Below are 24,526 nucleotides of genomic sequence, written 5' to 3'. Positions count from 1 at the left end.
GATGTAGAAAAAAAAATATTTTTGTTCCTTTCTATTTATTTGTTTTGCTTAACGGGCCAATCCCGATAATATTTTGGAGAATAAAACTGTTTAATTTTGTGTTAAAACCCTTTAAAATCCAGTACCTAAGGGCCGAGCAACTAATTCAACATTTGTGATATGTTTTCAAACAACTCACACCCGTCAGTTTTCATCTGGAAATGGAGATCGGTGTCCCAAGCTGTATTATGTGGTGTCGAGATAAAACCAGACTTTTATTTTATAAACACAATGTGTGGTTGAAATTTACCTTTCGTTATCCAGTACGGCACATAGGTCATTCACTATATAGATCTTTAAAGGAACGGCGATAGATTATATCAAGTCACCCAACGAAAAAATTGATCAGAAATCTTAAAAGGGTTACGTGTCCGGATAAGCATTTTTGACGTTCACGTCCAAACAACTCAGTATTTTGAGCTGAAATTTTGAGACAAGGTAAATACACCATACCTCTATATTTTGGCGCTTAAATGTCATACGAACTCGGACTTCTATTTTTGAGACTCTGTTAAAATCGGGATAGTCCCTTTAATCTGAAACTGATATTGTTTAGAATTGCGTAACTAATTTTATTTGGTAATAAACAAGTATATTTTTTTGGGGGGTATAATTATTACAGTACTCAATGTATGTCTGAAAATAACCTTGTTCGTTTTTTTTTTTACTAAATTAAAACTGATATTTTTGAAAATTATTTGTGTAATTAAATGTTCGTCGCTATCAGCCCGATTAGCGCAGAAGAGTTGGACGTTAAACCCTATTGCATTTATTTATATTATTAAATGAACTCAACCTATAAAGTTAATGGAACTGTGGTCACTCAGAGGGTAAGGCGTTGGTTTACCAACCAGAAGTTTCGGGTTCATTATCGGTGTTGGTTTCCCTTGGCAGTGGTCTAGTCGTTCGGATCGGACAAAAACCCAAAGTCCTGTGTATATGTTGGCGTCCACGTAAATGATCCCCTTGACCAGTCGGTGCAGAAAAGTTGGACATTAAACCACATTTCATTTCATTTATAAAAATGGGATTTTGTCTTTTCGTCAATGTTGCTTTCAAGGCGTCATATTCATGAATTCTTATATCAGCTAATGTCAAGATAATTTCATTCAAAGAAAGAGTTATTCATATTAATGTAAATCATGCCCAAGTGGACTGAAAGTGGATCTCTTTGACACAGATGACGTTAAGGATTTTATTGGATTATATATAATGATTTTGTGGGTTGACTGTCTGCCTTCGTTCGAACTCTTACGTCCCTAGATAAAATCAATTTGGCGATATTACCATATACGTATTACTGCGTCGAGTCAGAAAGCTAAAATTAGTAAACAAGTCTACTTTCGCTTAATGATGCATTGTGTAAGATTTCGTTAAAATAATAATAATAATATATAAATATTTATGTTCGCGCAACAAAAGTTCTAGCTATACTAGTTGGATAATAGATAATGAAAAATGAATATATCGAAAAGTTCAGTCAAAGTTATCACCGTTTGAAAAATCGCTTAGTTTTGATTGTAATTTCTACACTTGTTGATAAACTAAGTCTCGATTATCAATTGTTTGATTAAATTATTAACAGGCGACTTGTTGATAAACGAAGTCTCGATTATCAATTATTTGATTAAATTATTAACTGGTGATAGTGTTTAAATCCGTTGAAAATCACCACAACCACTCGATGGTCTAGAGAGATGATTACATGCTTGGCATCTGAATAAATGTATTAATAATGATGTATATAACATTTAAGGACACACGAAAGATTTGCAATTGGCAGATGTATCTCTTACATATAGCATCTTTAATCTTTTAAAATCAAAAGAGGGTGACTTGATAGGAAACTTTAAATTAGGTTAGTAGAAACAGGATGCTTCCTCAAATATTGCTCATTTCGTGGTAATGATCAGCCATATACGACATTAAATGTATGGGACAAGGATGTATCTTTTCAATATTTCACAGGGATTACAGTAAGTGATGAACAAAATAAACACACCCCATTGTTGCTGTAATTGCCCATCCCATTTATGTCAGGAAAAAGTGGGGTATTCTGGAAATTTTAACAGTTGTGTACATAATCTTGCCTTCCCACACAAATAGCTTCAATTTCTGCTATTTTACTAAATTTTGTTAAATTGTATAATTTTATTTTCCTTAAATGGTTTTGTTCGTTCTTCATAAACCTTATCCGAAATGTCGCCGTTTAATCGTTGTGGCCTCTGGTTGTAGAACTAACATTATGAAATGAAATGTAATGAAATGGGGTTTAACGTCCTACTGTTCTGCTCCTAACCTGGGGTAATGAAGACGGGCATACGCCATACAGTGTGCTATGAGGGAAATTCTGCCCGGGCAGCGGTGCTACGGCCTACTCTTATATCGAATTCCAACTGTCAAGGGATCTTTTACGTGCACGCCAATGTGTACACGGGACCTCGGCTTTTCGCACCATCCGAACGACTAGACAGCTGTCTTTATTAGGGCCCACCCCCCGTCCTGCATCACTGACAAGGGGAAACCACGCCGGAAAATCTGGATGAACTTTCTCGTCAAATGCAGGGATCGAACACCCGACCTCCAGGGCCCGATTCCTAGAAAATTCTTAAAGTAAGCACAAAATCATGCTTCACTTTTTCTCACGTAAGCACATTGTGACTGGTAAAGTTTACCATAAACTGAGACTACGATGCTCTTTACGTCATAAAAAAAAACCTTTGGTATGCGAATTACGTCTTAAATTTGTCGTCTGCTTCATTGACGTCATATATATATATATATATATATATATATATATATATATATATAATATGGTTCATTTCGATGCATTTGACATGTCCCCTATTCACATATAAAATGTGCCACAAGATAAAAAAACGCAGACACATACAAACTAACTGAATATTGGTGAGAGCGCCTGTGTGTTTGTAGCCTATTGTTTACTAATTGGCAAATAAATAAAAGGTTTCAGGGTAGGACTAGAAGGGAAATTTTCTAAAGCATTCTTAATTTGAAATTTCTTCTGGAGAAGGGTTTTCTCTGTCTTGTAATTGTCTCTTTGGTATCAAAAGGTGTCTGAAATGCCGTCGAATAACTCTACGGTCAGCCATCTTTTTGAAGCAGAAACAGACTTAAGGTTGGTAAGCAACCGTATACCTTGCTTGGGACTTGTGCTTAGATTGACTATGTTTAAGAACGAAGTTGTTCTTAATTTTTTTCTTGGAACGCATAATAACGTTCTTGTGCTTACAATGACGTCTAATTAAAATCTAAGGACAAGAACGTTCTTAAGAATTTTCTGGGAACACAAAATAAGGTAAGTTTAATTAAATGCAAAGTCTAATTAAATCTAAGCACAAGAACGTGCTTAAGAATTTTCTAGGAATCGGGCCCTGACTAGCGAGCAAACGTCTTACCCACTTAGCCACGTGATCCCCCAACATTATGAAAGGAATCTGTCTAGTGAAATATATATATCCAACATAGCGAGCCAGCGTCTTACCCATTTAGCCATCGTGACCCCATTTCTAAGAGGATTCTCAGTCTACCCACTTAACCACCGTGATTCCCAGTCCACTTCAACATTCATTATTTTTTGTCTATATAAAAGCAGTACTGCTTACTCAATTGATCTAGAATGCTGACAACAACACTACTGTATCACATAGAATGCTACATCTTTACTGAAGTGACAATATCTTGACAAAGCCTTAATGTTCTCCCAGTCGGTACATGTTCGCTATTGACCAGGAAGGGTTGGGATGGGGTGGGGTTCTGAGCAATGCATAAAGAATACTGAGGCCAGGCCAATTTTTAATTTCGATATTGTCTTCCAGCCACTTTCATTTAAATGCTAATATTATTTTTTCTTCTTTTTGTCAAATACAGACGGACACAAATACATAAAACAAAATAAATTCAAACATGATCCTTTGCCGAGAATTTGTCAATGGGGTTTCAAACTTTTGTTCTGGATTAATGATTAATTACACACCCTTACGTACAATCTACATGTGGATACTGTGAACGAAATATTTCAATGCAGGACGGAGGGCCTGACAAGGACAGCTGTATAGTCGTTCGGATGGAACGAAAAACCGAGGTCCCATAAAAGATCCCTTTACAGTTGAAATTTGATAGTGCCATAGTGCTGCTGTCCGAGCAAAATTTCCCTCATAGCACATTGTATGCCAGAATAGTAGGACGTTAAACCCCATTTCATTTAATTTCATTTCAATGACACTGAAGGTCACTTGACTTTAGTTTGACAAAAACCTTATATTCGATGTTTTGGGTAAAACGTTTTGATGATCATTGTATAACTGTGTTTTTCAGGACGAGGGGTTGGGTGGCCGAGGGTTATAATAATTTCCATTCCCCGGTTGTACGTGACAAGGAGTAGGGGTCGTCTGTTCAACCTCGTGGGTTTTCTCCAGGTCATCCGGTTTCCTCCCACTGCTAAAGACCCCAATGCGTATGCAAATTATTGAAATAAAATTGAACCATATGTTAGTCCAGAAATGACCTAATTTGTATGGAGTGGACGTTAAACACCATTTCTCTCTCTCTCGGGACGAAACACCGAGATCCCGTGTATACATTGGCAAGCACGTAAAATAATCCTTAACAGTTGGAATTCGATATAACAGTAGGCTGTTTTGCCGCAGCACACACGTCTTTATTAGCCCAGTCGGTGCAGAACAATGTGACGTTAAACACTACTTCAATTCAATTCTAGATTGTCCGCCCAATTATACCGTATTTCCACTTGAGTTTATTAAACATGTTTGTTTTGTAGTAAATACACTAGTTATGAAGTAAAGCAAATAGTATTTTATTGTCATATTACATATATTCTATATACATTGAAGATAGTTGACAGTTTATGCATAGTAATGTTGATCAGCCTTCATATCTTTATTCTGCTAGTACCACTCCCATTGGAACGAAATTTATAGGGTGGGGGTCAGCTTAGAGAGCCTAAATGGGGTCCTACGGGCTTGCAATTCAATCCAACCCCACCTCGGTTCCGACGGTCCTGGGCAGTACATTGATCAGAGAGATTAACAAAATTGTCACAAACCGTAATATTGCTCTTAAGCCGATAAAAGTATATGGATATGTTGGTTATTATATGTTGGCAACATTATATGGAATAAAGGTTACTTAAAAGTGTATTTCTGGCGACGTTTCGACGAGGGTTTTCTCGGAATTATTAAGCAAAGAATGACTACCATGTTGTATCATCTTGGTTCGTTAAAGCCTACTTCCACTACCATAGTACAATGAAGATATATAATACACAATAAGGATGTTGTTGTTGTTCTTGGTATATTTAACGTCCGCTTCCACCGAGGGTGATATCGCAGATAATAACACAATAAGGTACTGTGGAAACATCAATATACAGCGATGGGTAATCATTTAGAAATCATCACAGTGGTGGGCATGCGTAATAATAATAATAATAATAATAATAATAATAATAAGGTATATTTGTAAAGCGCCCATCCATCCACAAATGCATGCTCTAGGCGCGTACTATGTACTCAATGGTCACTATTTACACACAAATCCTGATCCACTCCAACTAAAACGCAGTGGTAAATAGATGAGTTTTTAATTTTGTTTTAAAAGATTCAAGTGATGGAGCTGTTTTAAGATGATGGGGTAAGGAATTCCACAAAAAGGGTGCACTGTACTGGAATGTTCTAGAACCGAAAGTTTGTAGATTGTACAAAGGGAAAATACTACTAAATTAATATACAATAAGTTTTAATATACAGAAAGACAGTGTTGAGAAGCCATATTGTCATTAGATGAATATGATTATTGCATAATTTGAAAAAAGATCTAATACATCCACATTAAAATATATAAAAAAATATAACAATATTTAGAAAAATGAACTAAAAAAAAACATTTGTTAATATATATCCACACATGCCAGAATGCTTCCCTCGGAGAATTGTCTTACCATCGCAATCCGCACTGACACCGATGTAATATACAGCCTAGCAAGAAGAGCTGGATTGCATTTCCTTCTGGCACAAGTCAAAGCTCCAGACTCGGCCACTCGAATGTTTTCCTACATATTTTCAATATCTGAAAAAATAAACCGAACATATTTATTAAGTTACCACTAAGTAAAATATCAGGTACTTGTCCATTTTGAAAAACCACCATCGATGTGACATGAAAAATATTTAAAACAAAATCAAACGCTGACCAACTTACAGAAAAGAACGGGCGTTTAACACGCCACTGTTCTGCTCCTACTGGGCTATTGAAGACGGGCATGCGTCATATAGTGTGCTATGAAGGAAATTTCGCCCGGTACAGTAGCGCTATGGCCTACTCTAATTTCGAATTTCAACTGTAAATGTTTCGTTTACGTGCACGCCATTGTGTACACGAGACCCCGAATCTTCGTCCCATCCGAATGATTATACGTTGTTCCCCGCGAGTCTCTCGTCGTGGACCACTGACGAAGTGGAACCTCGCCGGAAAATCTCGGTGAACTTTCTTGGCCAACGCAGAGACAGTCTTATTAAAACACAGATCCTATTTCGTTTCGCTTTTTATTGTTCAAAATTTCGTTTAACTTGTCTTTGCTACACTATGATCTGGAAGAGTTGTTGTATTACCGGCGTTTTGGATGAAGTGAGAGATTATCCAATGAAAGGGTCTGTTACGGCGACTTCTTGGCGTGCCACGGAACTGTGGGTAAACCACTAGAAACGTCAACACTGATTGATTAATCAATGTATGAACGTCATAGGGTCAAAGGCCGCTCGTACGACCCCTGAAAAGACCTTCAAGTACATCTTGTCAGATCTTCATGTAAGTGTAGGCCATCGAAAGTATAAAAAAAACGAAACGAAATATAGATGTGTATTGTAATCAGATTGGCGCAGGGGTCAAACAAGGGACATCCAGGATACCGAACCAAAGGCCTACTCAATGAGCCACCGTTGCACCAACCGAGAGTAAAGTATTTATCAACAGTGTGTCTCTGTAATAGTTCGGCAAATTTTCCACTGTATTTAATTTTGAACATGTCCGATTTAATTGTACATTTAATTTTGAAAATGCCTAATGTGATTGTACATTTAAAATCATTTATTTTGTGCCAACCGATGAATAGCCCAAAAGCTCCAACTCTTCTTTAAATGCATACGGGGAAGGAAACAACTCAAAGGACACGAACTTGTGTACTTACTGCTAACAGTATTGTCATCTGTTGCAGCCCGTGCTTCTTCTCTGTTTGCAAGACTCTGACTATTTCCAACTGGTGACGGATTTTCATAGAATGCAGTTCCTCCAGATGGGATTACTGTACAATATGACGGTATATTATCATCATGCTCAGATGAAGATGGTTGAGATGCTATGAAATGTTGTGCACTTTGGTAAGTTGGATCATCTGCACTAGTGGCTGCTCTTGTACCCATAACTAAACCGGCGTATGTTGGGGATTCTCCTACAATATATAATATATATGGACTAACGAAAACGGCCATACACCATACAGTTCGCTATACATGACATTTTGATCAGATAACGGTGTTACCGTTTACTCTTCATTGAAATCCAACTGTACGTCAACATGTACAGAGGGGGGCCTGTCTGAAAAATGCCGAGGAACACCTTCCTGATTAACGGGCCTGCGTCTAATTCTTGTGGACCCCCTCCCCTTTCCTTTCAACATTTTGCTAGTTACAAGTATCTAATCTGTTCTGCACTCGGTGTTAGCTTTATATTTGGAATATTTCTTACTGCTGATATTGTTTTGGTGATTCTAGTAATCTAGATCTGAAAGCAAACCCCATCAAAAGACGATTCTACATGGAACGTGACAATTACGTTATTTGCAGATTTGTATTGTTTCAAAAATATCTTATAATTCATATCGTCACTGTTAATACTGCAAATATCTTTTTTACTCGGATTGATTATTATTCAGTCTTTATATGAAGCTGTAGTTTTGATCGTATTTGACTAAAATTATGCATCCAAAGGCCAATTTATGTCTGGGGTCTTAGATTACCCGTTGATGTCGACAACCTCTTCCGTCCGACGTGTCCGCACAAGGGTTAATACATCTGATCACAAACCCTTTAATACAACCGATGAATAGCCCAAAAGCTCCGACTCTTCTTTAAAGGCATACGGGGCAGGAAACAACTCAAAGGACACGAATTTGTGTACTTACTGCTAACAGTATTGTCATCTGTGGCAGCCCGTGCTTCTTCTCTGTTTGCAAGACTCTGACTATTTCCAACTGGTGACGGATTTTCATAGAATGCAGTTCCTCCAGATGGGATTACTGTACAATATGACGGTATATTATCATCATGCCCAGATGAAGATGGTTGAGATGCTATGAAATGTTGTGCACTTTGGTAAGTTGGATCATCTGCACCAGTGGCTGCTCTTGTACCCATAACTAAACCGGCGTATGTTGGGGATTCTCCTACAATATATAATATATATGGACTAACGAAAACGGCCATACACCATACAGTTCGCTATACATGACATTTTGATCAGATAACGGTGTTACCGTTTACTCTTCATTGAAATCCAACTGTACGTCAACATGTACAGAGGGGGGCCTGTCTGAAAAATGCCGAGGAACACCTTCCTGATTAACGGGCCTGCGTCTAACTCTTGTGGACCCCCTCCCCTTTCCTTTCAACATTTTGCTAGTTACAAGTATCTAATCTGTTCTGCACTCGGTGTTAGCTTTATATTTGGAATATTTCTTACTGCTGATATTGTTTTGGTGATTCTAGTAATCTAGATCTGAAAGCAAACCCCATCAAAAGACGATTCTACATGGAACGTGACAATTACGTTATTTGCAGATTTGTATTGTTTCAAAAATATCTTATAATTCATATCGTCACTGTTAATACTGCAAATATCTTTTTTACTCGGATTGATTATTATTCAGTCTTTATATGAAGCTGTAGTTTTGATCGTATTTGACTAAAATTATGCATCCAAAGGCCAATTTATGTCTGGGGTCTTAGATTACCCGTTGATGTCGACAACCTCTTCCGTCCGACGTGTCCGCACAAGGGTTAATACATCTGATCACAAACCCTTTAATACAACCGATGAATAGCCCAAAAGCTCCGACTCTTCTTTAAAGGCATACGGGGCAGGAAACAACTCAAAGGACACGAATTTGTGTACTTACTGCTAACAGTATTGTCATCTGTGGCAGCCCGTGCTTCTTCTCTGTTTGCAAGACTCTGACTATTTCCAACTGGTGACGGATTTTCATAGAATGCAGTTCCTCCAGATGGGATTACTGTACAATATGACGGTATATTATCATCATGCCCAGATGAAGATGGTTGAGATGCTATGAAATGTTGTGCACTTTGGTAAGTTGGATCATCTGCACCAGTGGCTGCTCTTGTACCCATAACTAAACCGGCGTATGTTGGGGATTCTCCTACAATATATAATATATATGGACTAACGAAAACGGCCATACACCATACAGTTCGCTATACATGACATTTTGATCAGATAACGGTGTTACCGTTTACTCTTCATTGAAATCCAACTGTACGTCAACATGTACAGAGGGGGGCCTGTCTGAAAAATGCCGAGGAACACCTTCCTGATTAACGGGCCTGCGTCTAACTCTTGTGGACCCCCTCCCCTTTCCTTTCAACATTTTGCTAGTTACAAGTATCTAATCTGTTCTGCACTCGGTGTTAGCTTTATATTTGGAATCGTTCTTACTGCTGATATTGTTTTGGTGATTCTAGTAATCTAGATCTGAAAGCAAACCCCATCAAAAGACGATTCTACATGGAACGTGACAATTACGTTATTTGCAGATTTGTATTGTTTCAAAAATATCTTATAATTCATATCGTCACTGTTAATACTGCAAATATCTTTTTTACTCGGATTGATTATTATTCAGTCTTTATATGAAGCTGTAGTTTTGATCGTATTTGACTAAAATTATGCATCCAAAGGCCAATTTATGTCTGGGGTCTTAGATTACCCGTTGTTGCCGACAACGTTTTCCGTTGGACGTGTCCGCACAAGGGTTAATACATCTGATCACAAACCCTTTAATACAACCGATGAATAGCCCAAAAGCTCCGACTCTTCTTTAAAGGCATACGGGGCAGGAAACAACCCAAAGGACACGAATTTGTGTACTTACTGCTAACAGTATTGTCATCTGTGGCAGCCCGTGCTTCTTCTCTGTTTGCAAGACTCTGACTATTTCCAACTGGTGACGGATTTTCATAGAATGCAGTTCCTCCAGATGGGATTACTGTACAATATGACGGTATATTATCATCATGCTCAGATGAAGATGGTTGAGATGCTATGAAATGTTGTGCACTTTGGTAAGTTGGATCATCTGCACCAGTGGCTGCTCTTGTACCCATAACTAAACCGGCGTATGTTGGGGATTCTCCTACAATATATAATATATATGGACTAACGAAAACGGCCATACACCATACAGTTCGTTCGCTATACATGACATTTTGATCAGATAGCGGTGTTACCGTTTACTCTTCATTGAAATCCAACTGTACGTCAACATGTACAGAGGGGGGCCTGTCTGAAAAATGCCGAGGAACACCTTCCTGATTAACGGGCCTGCGTCTAACTCTTGTGGATATTGTGGATACTGCTGATATTGTTTTGGTGATTCTAGTAATCTAGATCTGAAAGCAAACCCCATCAAAAGACGATTCTACATGGAACGTGACAATTACGTTATTTGTAGATTTCTATGGTTTCAAAAATACCTTATAATTCATATCGTCACTGATAATACTTCAAATATCTTTTTTACTCTGATTGATTATTATTCAGTCTTTATATGAAGCTGTAGTTTTGATCGTATTTGACTAAAATTATCCATCCAAAGGCCAATTTATGTCTGGGGTCTTAGATTACCCGTTATTGCCGACAACGTTTTCCGTTCGACGTGTCCGCACAAGGGTTAATACATCTGATCACAAACCCTTTAATATAACTGATTACTACCCCATTTAATACATCCGAATTCTACAATCCCTACCTCCACCCCCTTTAATACAATGGATCCCTACCCCACTCCTTGAACGTTACATAAAACTAACCTTCGCCATTCTCTCTTGTCCTCAACTTGCGTACCAGTACAACTACTCCGGTAATAATAATCAAAACGGCTATAACAGCTCCAACAGCTTCAGCAGCTCCAGCAGCTATTGTTAGTGCTGACGGTGTCGGGGTCACTATTGTAAATAAAAAAACCCATTGATATCTTCATTTGGGGATTCATTGTTATAGTAATATTTATAGTTTTACTATACGATTGTTACAGTAATAGTTATAGTTTTATTATAGGGTTGTCTCACTGTAATATTTATGGTTTTACTATAGGATTGTTACAGTAATACTTATAGTTTCACTATCATATATGGTTATACTTACTGCAGTAATATTTATAATTGTACTATGAGATATAGTTATACATACACAGTACAGGAGTAATTATAGTTGAAATGAAATGAAATGGGGTTTAACGTCCTACTGTTCTGCTCCGAACTGGGCTAATGATAGCGGGGATACACCATACAGTATGCTACGAGGGAAATTTTGCCCAGACAGCAGTACTGTGGCCTACTCTTATATCGAATTCCAACTGTCAAGGGACCTTTTACGTGCACGCCAATCTGTACACGGGACCTCAGTTTTTCGCCCCATACCAATGACTAGACATCTGTCCTGGTCAGGCCCTCTGTCCTGTATCACTAACAAGGGAGAACCACGCCGAAAAATCTGCATGAACTTTCTCGGCTAATGCAGGGATCAAACACCCGACGTCCAGGCTAGCGAGCCAGCGTCTTACCCACTTAGCCACCGCGACCTCAGATGGAGAAGTTATGCCAGTAATAGACATGTAATGGGACTTTCATAACAACTTGGACAAGAGTGACAGAGAGAGACAGAGACAGAGACAGAGACAGACAGGCGACCCTACTCCTTCTCACGTACAACCGGGGATCTACTTGGACAATGTCTTCTACCACTTGACACAAGTCATTTCAGAAATAACATATTATGACACAATTGTATTTCAAGAATTCGTATGGGATTTTACAAGTCGGCAGAAATCGAAAGACTCGGAGAAAAACTTACGAGGTTGGACAGGCCAACCTTCTTAATAGTACGTATATTGCTGAGATCAAAACCACGCCATTTGGCTCAATGACATACCTTGCGTAAAACAAAATTATTCTCCACTTATAGCCATCGGTTACTGTTCCAGACAATATTCACCAACCCTTTGTATATCACATGATGTATAGGATTGAAAGTGTAACTCGATATCTACCGAAAAACAAACAAATCAAGCTTGAAAAATTTGTTTCTCAAAGGCTTTGATTCGTAGGACATTTTAAGGAATTGTGAACGGGCAGAGAGGACTACAATATACTCTCAATTGTGTAAGTATACAAATTACCAACTTACGTTCTATTTGACCATATGTAGCGTTAAAACCTGTTCTTGTTTGACTATGGTCTGTGTGGAATGTAACATATAAGAACTTGGACGTTGAGACTACTGATGGTGGTATCATCTTACCGCAATACTTGCCGATAAACGGATCACTGCTACTATTTCCGTTAAATATCTAGTAAAATAATAAAGGAGGTGACTAACGAGTGGCGAGAGGTGGCTGAAAAAGAGATTGGCGGAGAGCATGGGGAAAATCAATAGGTCTCATACACTCATTGCCCCAATGCTTCACATCAAATTTGAAAAATAATTTAGTCTGTCATACACTTGATGACAAAGGCTCAGATTTCGTGAAAAGAGTCCTTATTGGTCAACGCTACTACATAGTTTTAGGGACCTAGCCCACATTGGGGACAATGAACAATGATCAAAATATACATTGTTGATTATTATATTTATTCTCCAGTCTATATGTGTATTAATAAAATAACCCACAGTAAATATACACGCTATAATCGTCATGTTGTAAGATACAGTGTTTCAATAGTGTTCATTATAAACACACATATATAGTTATATGTTCTGTAATACAAGTATATTTCCTAAACAATTCAATGTGAATTAACAAGCCATGTTCTCTTGTAAACAAGTAGTGAACTTCTGATGCGCACCAAAATTGAACACATTCAAGTTACTTTAGACACTTAACATATGTGTTGGGTTATATCTGAGGGGTCTACAAATTTTATGTTTACTTTATAGACTCCTAAAGTATGTGTTCAATTATATCTGAAGGGTCTACAAATTTCATGTTTACTTCATAGACTCCTAACATATGTGTTCAGTTATATCTGAAGGGTCTACAAATTTCATGTATATTTCCTATTTTGACGCAAAAATCAACGGCTTTAAACCTAGAAAGGAAGGTCTGATGCTTACACAATTCGAACCCATCATAGAACTTTTGATCATTTAACACATATTTTATATTTCATCTAAATCAAACAACAATCTGAAAAAATGTTGTAACCTCTAGAAAGTCCACAAGCTAAAAACGCGATTTTTCGTACACTCAGGGGCAGTAATCTACAAGGTTACGGTCAGATAGGTGTCACTATCGGAATTAACTGAGATCTTTGGGATATAAAACTACAAGTTTCGTCAAAATCTGATAAAAATTGTGACATGAAGAATGTCAACAAACAAATGTGAACGGACACACGGACGGACAGGGGCGACGACATACCAAAAATTAAAACCGAAATTGTTTACAGTGCATAGTTATGAATAATTTAGGATACTTCCAAATTATTTTCTGTCTGATTTTCTACTGCTACATGTATTTCAGGTATTTGAAAATGTTGTCTGGGCAGAATTTCTAGCAGATATTTACCAGTAAAGATTTGAGGAGGAGAAGATCATCGAAAAAATATATCATACTATCATATAACCTGCCTGGATATAATCCTATCTAGTGTACTGTTATATTACATCCTAGTAGACTATACCTACAGACAATATTATCATATAACCTGCCTGGAAACAATCTTACTAACATGGTGTGCTGTTATATAATATAACTTATAGACAATACTGTCATATAGCCTGGATATAACCATAACTACATGATGTACTGTTTATATAATATAAATTATATAATATACTATCATATAATCCTACCTTAATATAATCACATCCACAGCTAGAACATTTCTCCAGATCGAAATGTGTTATGTTAAACCTCACCAATTGGTCTTCATCTGCTTCAATTAACCAGTTACGATCTACATTGTTGTTATAATCATCAGCATCTACACCAACATACATTGGTTTACCTCGTGTATTAATTTTCAAATCTGTAAAATTTGGAATGGAAATGAAAATGGTAACGGAGCTTTTGTGGTTTTGAGAGAATGAACCCTAGTATTATTCAAGGCTCTGTGACTTTCCATTCCGGAGATATCTCCATGTTCCACAAACCTTGTGTACGCGATAGATGAACTTTTTTAACGGGTTTCTCCCAAATTTGCTGCTAAATATTGAGGTCATCAGAGGGTGAACTATTGATATTCTGCCTGCTAATTTCACCCGGAGTTATCCCCCGCTTTGCCACAATCGATATTAAGCGTTCCGCGACTTACTTTTTCGGAGTACTCAAATTTGTTCAACATCCAGTTGAGACAAAGCTGCTATGTGGGCAGTCTTAGTCAAATTTTTAATCTGAAGAGTTTAATGACAATTTAAAGAAGCTTATAGATCTACTGTTGACATCTTTGATTTTGGTTAAAATGTTGAATTTGTGTTGTCTTTCCCATCGGTTACTGTTCCTGCCTATTCCCCCCACCCCTTTGCCCTCGGACAATGGTATGTATCACGTGATATATAGCATCCAAACAAACAAATCAGGCTGAAACAAATGCCTTTCAAATGCTTTGATTTATAGTAAGTTTACAAAAATGAAATGGGGGTCCCACTGTTCTGCTCTGACTGGGCTAATGAAGGCGGGCATACGCTATACCTGCATGCCAATGTAAATACGGGACCTCGGGTTTTCGTCTGTGTATGCCACCGAGAAATCTACCACTCGACACATGTCATTTCAGAAGTAGCATATGACACAATGGCATTTCGAGAATTCGTATGGGTCTTTAGAAGTCGGCAGAAATCGAAAGACTCGCAGAAAACTCACGCAGTTGGACAGGCGACCTACTTCTTGATACGTATATGGCTGAGATCAAAACCACGCCATTTGGCTCAATGACATGCCTTGAGTAAAAAAAAACCCCAATATTCTCCACTTATGCACATCGGTTATTGATCCAGACTATGCTCACCAACCCTTTGTATATCACATGATGTATAAGATTGAATGTGTGACTCGATATCTTCCGCCAAACAAACACATCAAGATTGAAAATAAATGTCTTTCAAAGGCTTTGATTCGCAGGTAATTTTAAGGAATTGTGACCGGACAGAGAGGGCTACAATATACTCTCAATTGTGTAAGTATACAAATTACCAACTTACGTTTTATTTGACTAACTGTAGCGATGAAACCTGTTCTTGTATGACTTGAGTCGGTGTGGAATATAATATACAAGAAATTGGACGTAGAAACTATTAGTGGTGGTATAGTCTTACCGCAATACTTGCCAATAACCGGATCACTGTCATTCTTTCCGTTATAAATCTGGTAAAATAATAAACGAGGTGACTAAATAGTGGCGAGAGGTGGTTGTGCAAGAGATGAGCGGAGAGCATGGGGAAAATCAATAGGTCTCCTACACTCATTGTCCAAATGTTTCACATCAAATTTGAAAAATAATTTAGTCTGTCAAAGGCTCAGATTTCTTAAAAAGGGTCCTTATTGATCATAGCTATTACATAGTTTAGGGACCTGGGGCCTATTTCACGAAATTTTAACTAAGATAAAATCCAAATCTTAGTAATTTGATTGGATAATATTCGGTTGATTTTAGTGCTTAGCCAATCAAAATTGAAGTATCTACTAAAATTTGGATTTTATCTTTACTTAAAATTTCGTGAAACAGGGCCCTGGCCTAAATAGGGGACAATATACATTGTTGAATACAATATCTTAATATTCTCTAGTCTACATGTGTTTTAACAAAATAACCCACAGTAAATATACACGCTTTAATCGTCATGTTGTAAGATACAGTGTTTCAATAGTGTTCATTATAAACACACATATATAGTTATATGTTCTGTAATACAAGTATATTTCCTAAATAATTCAATGTGAATTAACAAGCCATGTTCTGTAGTAACCAAGTAGTGAACTTCTGATGCGCACCAAAATTGAACACATTCAAGTTACTTCAGACTCTTAACATATGTGTTCGGTTATATCTGAACACATAGAAAGGAAGGTCTGGTGCTTACACAATTCGAACCCATCATAGAACTTTTGATCATTTAACACATATTTTAAATTTCATCTAAATCAAACAACAATCTGAAAAAATGTTGTAACCTCTAGAAAGTCCACAAGCTAAAAACGCGATTTTTCGTACACTCAGGGGCAGTAATCTACAAGGTTACGGTCAGATAGGTGTCACTATCGGAATTAACTGAGATCTTTGGGATATAAAACTACAAGTTTCGTCAAAATCTGATAAAAATTGTGACATGAAGAATGTCAACAAACAAATGTGAACGGACACACGGACGGACAGGGGCGACGACATACCAAAAATTAAAACCGAAATTGTTTACAGTGCATAGTTATGAATAATTTAGGATACTTCCAAATTATTTTCTGTCTGATTTTCTACTGCTACATGTTTTTCAGGTATTTGAAAATGTTGTCTGGGCAGAATTTCTAGCAGATATTTACCAGTAAAGATTTGAGGAGGAGAAGATCATCGAAAAAATATATCATACTATCATATAAACTGCCTGGATATAATCCTATCTAGTGTACTGTTATATTACATCCTAGTAGACTATACCTACAGACAATATTATCATATAACCTGCCTGGAAACAATCTTACTAACATGGTGTGCTGTTATATAATATAACTTATAGACAATACTGTCATATAGCCTGGATATAACCATAACTACATGATGTACTGTTTATATAATATAAATTATATAATATACTATCATATAATCCTACCTTAATATAATCACATCCACAGCTAGTACATTTCTCCAGATCAAAATGTGTTATGTTAAACCTCACCAATTGGTCTTCATCTGCTTCAATTAACCAGTTACGATCTACATTGTTGTTATAATCATCAGCATCTACACCAACATACATTATTTTACCTGGTATCACTTTCAACCTGACACCATAACCTATAACAGAAACACGTAGAAGATTGAATAATGGTCAACAATGTAGTAGGTGCACAAAAGATCTCTTGGCAGTTGGAATTCAAATAATTAGCCACTCTCATTGGACATGTACGATATAAATAAAATATAATATAATAGAATACTCCCACAGTGTCCTAAAATATTTGACTGGACGTTTAACCCCACCCGTTCCATTATATATAATCATCAGCATCTACACCAACATACATTGGTTTACCTCGTGTATTAATTTTCAAATCTGTAAAATTTTTTGTAATGGAAATGAAAATGGTAACGGAGCTTTTGTGGTTTTGAGAGAATGAACCCTAGTATTATTCAAGGCTCTGTGACTTTCCATTCCGGAGATATCTCCATGTTCCACAAACCTTGTGTACGCGATAGATGAACTTTTTTAACGGGTTTCTCCCAAATTTGCTGCTAAATATTGAGGTCATCAGAGGGTGAACTATTGATATTCTGCCTGCTAATTTCACCCGGAGTTATTCCCCGCTTTGCCACAATGATATTAAGCGTTCCGCGACTTTCTTTTTCGGAGTACTCAAATTTGTTCAACATCCAGTTGAGATAAAGCTGCTATGTGGGCAGTCTTAGTCAAATTTTTAATCTGAAGAGTTTAATGACAATTTAAAGAAGCTTCTTGATCTAGTGTTGACATCTTTGATTTGGTTAAAATGTTGAATTTGTGTTGTCTTTCCCATCGGTTACTGTTCCTGCCTATTCCCCCCACCCCTTTGCCCTCGGACAATGGTATTAACACGTGATATATAGCATCCAAACAAACAAATCAGGCTGAAACAAATGCCTTTCAAATGCTTTGATTTATAGTAAGTTTACAAAAATGAAATGGGGGTCCCACTGTTCTGCTCTGACTGGGCTAATGAAGGCGGGCATACGCTATACCTGCATGCCAATGTATATACGGAACCTCGGGTTTTCGTCTGTGTATGCCACCGAGAAATCTACCACTCGACACATGTCATTTCAGAAGTAGCATATGACACAATGGCATTTCGAGAATTCGTATGGGTCTTTAGAAGTCGGCAGAAATCGAAAGACTCGCAGAAAACTCACGCAGTTGGACAGGCGACCTACTTCTTGATACGTATATGGCTGAGATCAAAACCACGCCATTTGGCTCAATGACATGCCTTGAGTAAAAATGACATGCCTTGAGTAAAAAAAAAACAATATTATCCAATTATGCACATCAGTTATTGATCCAGACTATGCATATCACATGATGTATAAGATTGAATGTGTGACTCGATATCTTCCGCCAAACAAACACATCAAGATTGTAAATAAATGTTTTTCAAAGGCTTTGATTCGGAGGAAATTTTAAGGAATTGTGACCGGACAGAGAGGACTACAATATACTCTCAATTGTGTAAGTATACAAATTACCAACTTACGTTTTATTTGACTAACTGTAGCGATAAAACCTGTTCCTGTATGACTTGAGTCGGTGTGGAATATAATATACAAGAAATTGGACGTAGAAATTATGAGTGGTGGTATAGTCTTACCGCAATACTTGCCAATAACCGGATCACTGTCTTTCTTTCCGTTATAAATCTGGTAAAATAATAAAGGAGGTGACTAAATAGTGGCAAGAGGTGGTTGTGCAAGAGATGAGCGGAGAGTATGGGGAAAATCAATAGGTCTCATACACTCATTGTCCAAATGTTTCACATCAAATTTGAAAAATAATTTAGTCTGTCAAAGGCTCAGATTTCTTGAAAAGGGTCCTTATTGATCATAGCTATTACATAGTCTAGGGACCTGGCCTAAATAGGGGACAATATACATTGTTGATTATAATATTTATTCTCCAGTCTACATGTGCATTAACAAAATAACCAACAGTAAATATACACGCTATAATCATCATGTTGTAAGATTCAGTGTTTCGATAGTGTTCATTATAAACACACATATAGTTATATGTTCTGTAATACAAGTATATTTCCTAAATAATTCAATGTGTATTAATAAGCCATGTTCTCTAGTAAACAAGTAGTGAACTTCTGATGCGCAACAAAATTGAACACATTCAAGTTACTTTAGACCCTTAACATATGTGTTCGGTTATATCTGAAGGGTCTACAAATTTTATGTTTACTTCATAGACTTCTAAAGTATGTGTTCAATTATATCTTAAGGGTCTACAAATTTCATGTTTACTTCATAGACTCCTAACATATGTGTTCAGTTATATCTGAAGGGTCTACAAATTTCATGTATATTTCATATTTTGACTAAAAAATCAACGGCTTTAACCCTAGAAAGGAAGGTCTGATGCTTACACAATTCGAACCCATCATAGAACTTTTGATCATTTAACACATATTTTATATTTCATCTAAATCAAACAACAATCTGAAAAAATGTTCTAACCTCTAGAAAGTCCACAAGCTAAAAACGCGATTTTTCGTACACTCAGGGGCAGTAATCCACAAGGTTACGGTCAGATAGGTGTCACTATCTGAATTAACTGAGATCCTTGGGATATAAAATTACAAGTTTTATCAAAATCTGATAAAAAATTGTGACATGAAGAATGTCAACAAACAAATGTGAACGGACACACGGACGGACAGGGGCGACGACATACCAAAAATTAAAACCGAAATTGTTTACAGTGCATAGTTATGAATAATTTAGGATACTTCCAAATTATTTTCTGTCTGATTTTCTACTGCTACATGTATTTCAGGTATTTGAAAATGTTGTCTGGGCAGAATTTCTAGCAGATATTTACCAGTAAAAATTTGAGGAGGAGAAGATCATTGAAAATTATATCATACTATCATATAACCTGCCTTGATATAATCCTATCTAGTGTACTGTTATATTACATCCTAGTAGACTATACCTACAGACAATATTATCATATAACCTGCCTGGATACAATCTTACCAACATGATGTGCTGTTATATAATATAACTTATAGACAATACTGTCATAAAGCCTGGATATAACCATAACTACATGATGTACTGTTTATATAATATCAATTATATAATATACTATCATATAATCCTACCTTAATATAATCACATCCACAGCTATGACATGAATGTAGATCCAAATGTGTTATGCTAAACGTCACCAATTCGTCTTCATCTGATTCAATTAACCAGTTACGATCTACATTGTTGTTATAATCATCAGCATCTACACCAACATACATTATTTTACCTGGTATCAATTTCAACCCGACACCATAACCTATAAAAAAAACACGTAGAAGATTGAATAATGGTCAACAATGTAGTAGGTGCACAAAAGATCCCTTGGCAGTTGGAATTCAAATAATTAGCCACTCTCATTGGACATGAACCATATAAATAAAATAGAATATAATAGAATACTCCCACAGTGTCCTAAAATATTTGTCTGGACGTTTAACCCCACCCGTTCCATTTTATGTCAACAATTTGGCTCAATGACATACCTTGCGTAAAACAAAATATTCTCCACTTATGGCCATCGGTTACTGTTCCAGACTATGCTCACCAACCCTTTGCATATCACATGATATATAGGATTGAAAGTGTGACTCGATATCTACCGAAAAACAAACAAATCAAGCTTGAAAAAATTGTTTCTCAAAGGCTTTGATTCGGAGGAAATTTTAAGGAATTGTGAACGGACAGAGAGGACTGCAATATTATCTCAATTGTGTAAGTATACAAATTACCAACTTACGTTCTATTTGACCATATGTAGCGTTAAAACCTGTTCTTGTTTGACTATGGTCTGTGTGGAATGTAACATATAAGAACTTGGACGTAGAAACTATTGATGGTGGTATCGTGTTACCGCAATACTTGCCAATAAACGGATCACTGCTACTCTTTCCGTTAAATATCTAGTAAAATAATAAAGGAGGTGACTAACGAGTGGCGAGAGGTGGCTGTACAAGAGATTGGCGGAGAGCATGGGGAAAATCAATAGGTCTCATACACTCATTGCCCCAATGCTTCACATCAAATTTGAAAAATAATTTAGTCTGTCATACACTTGATGACAAAGGCTCAGATTTCGTGAAAAGAGTCCTTATTGGTCAACGCTACTACATAGTTTTAGGGACCTAGCCCACATTGGGGACAATGAACAATGATCAAAATATACATTGTTGATTATTATATTTATTCTCCAGTCTATATGTGTATTAATAAAATAACCCACAGTAAATATACACGCTATAATCGTCATGTTGTAAGATACAGTGTTTCAATAGTGTTCATTATAAACACACATATATAGTTATATGTTCTGTAATACAAGTATATTTCCTAAACAATTCAATGTGAATTAACAAGCCATGTTCTCTTGTAAACAAGTAGTGAACTTCTGATGCGCACCAAAATTGAACACATTCAAGTTACTTTAGACCCTTAAAATATGTGTTCGGTTATATCTGAAGGGTCTACAAATTTTATGTTTACTTCATAGACTCCTAAAGTATGTGTTCAATTATATCTGAAGGGTCTACAAATTTCATGTTTACTTCATAGACTCCTAACATATGTGTTCAGTTATATCTGAAGGGTCTACAAATTTCATGTATATTTCCTATTTTGACTAAAAAACCAACGGCTTTAAACCTAGAAAGGAAGGTGAGATGCTTACACAATTCGAACCCATCATAGAACTTTTGATCATTTAACACATATTTTAAATTTCATCTAAATCAAACAACAATCTGAAAAAATGTTGTAACCTCTAGAAAGTCCACAAGCTAAAAACGCGATTTTTCGTACACTCAGGGGCAGTAATCTACAAGGTTACGGTCAGATAGGTGTCACTATCGGAATTAACTGAGATCTTTGGGATATAAAACTACAAGATTCGTCAAAATCTGATAAAAATTGTGACATGAAGAATGTCAACAAACAAATGTGAACGGACTCACGGACGGACAGGGGCGACGACATACCAAAAATTAAAACCGAAATTGTTTACAGTGCATAGTTATGAATAATTTAGGATACTTCCGAATTATTTTCTGTCTGATTTTCTACTGCTACATGTATTTCAGGTATTTGAAAATGTTGTCTGGGCAGAATTTCTAGCAGATATTTACCAGTAAAGATTTGAGGAGGAGAAGATCATCGAAAAAATATATCATACTATCATATAACCTGCCTGGATATAATCCTATCTAGTGTACTGTTATATTACATCCTAGTAGACTATACCTACAGACAATATTATCATATAACCTGCCTGGAAACAATCTTACTAACATGGTGTGCTGTTATATAATATAACTTATAGACAATACTGTCATATAGCCTGGATATAACCATAACTACATGATGTACTGTTTATATAATATAAATTATATAATATACTATCATATAATCCTACCTTAATATAATCACATCCACAGCTAGTACATATCTGCAGATCGAAATGTGTTATGTTAAACCTCACCAATTGGTCTTCATCTGCTTCAATTAACCAGTTACGATCTACATTGCTGCTATAATCATCAGCATTTACACCAACATACATTGGTTTACCTCGTGTATTAATTTTCAAATCTGAAAAAAATTTTGGAATGGAAATGAAAATGGTAACGGAGCTTTTGTGGTTTTGAGAGAATGAACCCTAGTATTATTCAAGGCTCTGTGACTTTCCATTCCGGAGATATCTCCATGTTCCACAAACCTTGTGTACGCGATAGATGAACTTTTTTAACGGGTTTCTCCCAAATTTGCTGCTAAATATTGAGGTCATCAGAGGGTGAACTATTGATATTCTGCCTGCTAATTTCACCCGGAGTTATCCCCCGCTTTGCCACAATGATATTAAGCGTTCCGCGACTTTCTTTTTCGGAGTACTCAAATTTGTTCAACATCCAGTTGAGACAAAGCTGCTATGTGGGCAGTCTTAGTCAAATTTTTAATCTGAAGAGTTTAATGACAATTTAAAGAAGCTTATAGATCTACTGTTGACATCTTTGATTTTGGTTAAAATGTTGAATTTGTGTTGTCTTTCCCATCGGTTACTGTTCCTGCCTATTCCCCCCACCCCTTTGCCCTCGGACAATGGTATGTATCACGTGATATATAGCATCCAAACAAACAAATCAGGCTGAAACAAATGCCTTTCAAATGCTTTGATTTATAGTAAGTTTACAAAAATGAAATGGGGGTCCCACTGTTCTGTTCTGACTGGGCTAATGAAGGCGGGCATACGCTATACCTGCACGCCAATGTATATACGGGACCTCGGGTTTTCGTCTGTGTATGCCACCGAGAAATCTACCACTCGACACATGTCATTTCAGAAGTAACATATGACACAATGGCATTTCGAGAATTCGTATGGGTCTTTAGAAGTCGGCAGTAATCGAAAGACTCGCAGAAAACTCACGCGGTTGGACAGGCGACCTACTTCTTGATACGTATATGGCTGAGATCAAAACCACGCCATTTGGCTCAATGACATGCCTTGAGTAAAAAAAACCCCAATATTATCCAATTATGCACATCAGTTATTGATCCAGACTATGCATATCACATGATGTATAAGATTGAATGTGTGACTCGATATCTTCCGCCAAACAAACACATCAAGATTGAAAATAAATGTTTTTCAAAGGCTTTGATTCGGAGGAAATTTTAAGGAATTGTGACCGGACAGAGAGGGCTACAATATACTCTCAATTGTGTAAGTATACAAATTACCAACTTACGTTTTATTTGACTAACTGTAGCGATGAAACCTGTTCTTGTATGAATTGAGTCGGTGTGGAATATAATATACAAGAAATTGGACGTAGAAATTATGAGTGGTGGTATAGTCTTACCGCAATACTTGCCAATAACCGGATCACTGTCATTCTTTCCGTTATAAATCTGGTAAAATAATAAAGGAGGTGACTAAATAGTGGCAAGAGGTGGTTATGCAAGAGATGAGCAGAGAGTATGGGGAAAATCAATAGGTCTCATACACTCATTGTCCAAATTTGAAAAATAATTTAGTCTGTCAAAGGCTCAGATTTCTTGAAAAGGGTCCTTATTGATCATAGCTATTACATAGTCTAGGGACCTGGCCTAAATAGGGGACAATATACATTGTTGATTATAATATTTATTCTCCAGTCTACATG

The 24,526-nt window shown here is 36.7% G+C and overlaps 1 protein-coding gene and 1 long non-coding RNA gene across 3 annotated transcripts; both read right to left on the bottom strand.

Moving 5' to 3' along the window:
- Nucleotides 1-4,887: 4,887 nt before the first annotated feature.
- Nucleotides 4,888-12,708, bottom strand: LOC126830141 (uncharacterized). The gene is made up of 7 exons (XM_056102922.1): nt 12,556-12,708; nt 11,181-11,315; nt 10,244-10,504; nt 9,251-9,511; nt 8,258-8,518; nt 7,265-7,525; nt 4,888-6,147 (listed from the first exon to the last, which is right to left on the bottom strand). Exons 1-7 carry the CDS (start codon nt 12,662-12,664, stop codon nt 6,131-6,133), a joined length of 1,305 nt encoding a protein of 434 aa, XP_055958897.1. The 5' UTR covers nt 12,665-12,708; the 3' UTR covers nt 4,888-6,130.
- A 1,569-nt stretch (nt 12,709-14,277) lies between these two features.
- On the bottom strand, nt 14,278-24,268 carry LOC130014058 (uncharacterized). 2 transcript variants are annotated; one of them, XR_008789016.1, is made up of 6 exons: nt 24,110-24,268; nt 22,777-22,952; nt 21,109-21,271; nt 17,191-17,375; nt 15,571-15,733; nt 14,278-14,399 (listed from the first exon to the last, which is right to left on the bottom strand). It is a non-coding gene; the product is annotated as an uncharacterized LOC130014058 (long non-coding RNA). The 2 variants fall into 2 exon arrangements; XR_008789015.1 differs by lacking the exons at nt 14,278-14,399; nt 15,571-15,733; nt 17,191-17,375 and adding exons at nt 18,815-18,971; nt 20,444-20,628.
- Nucleotides 24,269-24,526: the final 258 nt, after the last annotated feature.

Source organism: Patella vulgata, chromosome 8 (genome assembly GCF_932274485.2).
Source record: "Patella vulgata chromosome 8, xgPatVulg1.2, whole genome shotgun sequence".
NCBI lineage: Eukaryota > Metazoa > Mollusca > Gastropoda > Patellidae > Patella > Patella vulgata.
This window is presented reverse-complemented; position numbering and strand designations above follow the sequence as displayed.

Bases quoted from the DNA above. Each gene is read 5' to 3' on its own strand.
- LOC126830141 (XM_056102922.1), bottom strand. From the start codon at position 12,664: ATGATACCACCATCAGTAGTCTCAACGTCCAAGTTCTTATATGTTACA. The intron at 8,519-9,250 runs GTAAGTACACAA...TATATATTGTAG, and splicing joins AGATGACAATACTGTTAGCA to GAGAATCCCCAACATACGCC. The intron at 7,526-8,257 runs GTAAGTACACAA...TATATATTGTAG, and splicing joins AGATGACAATACTGTTAGCA to GAGAATCCCCAACATACGCC.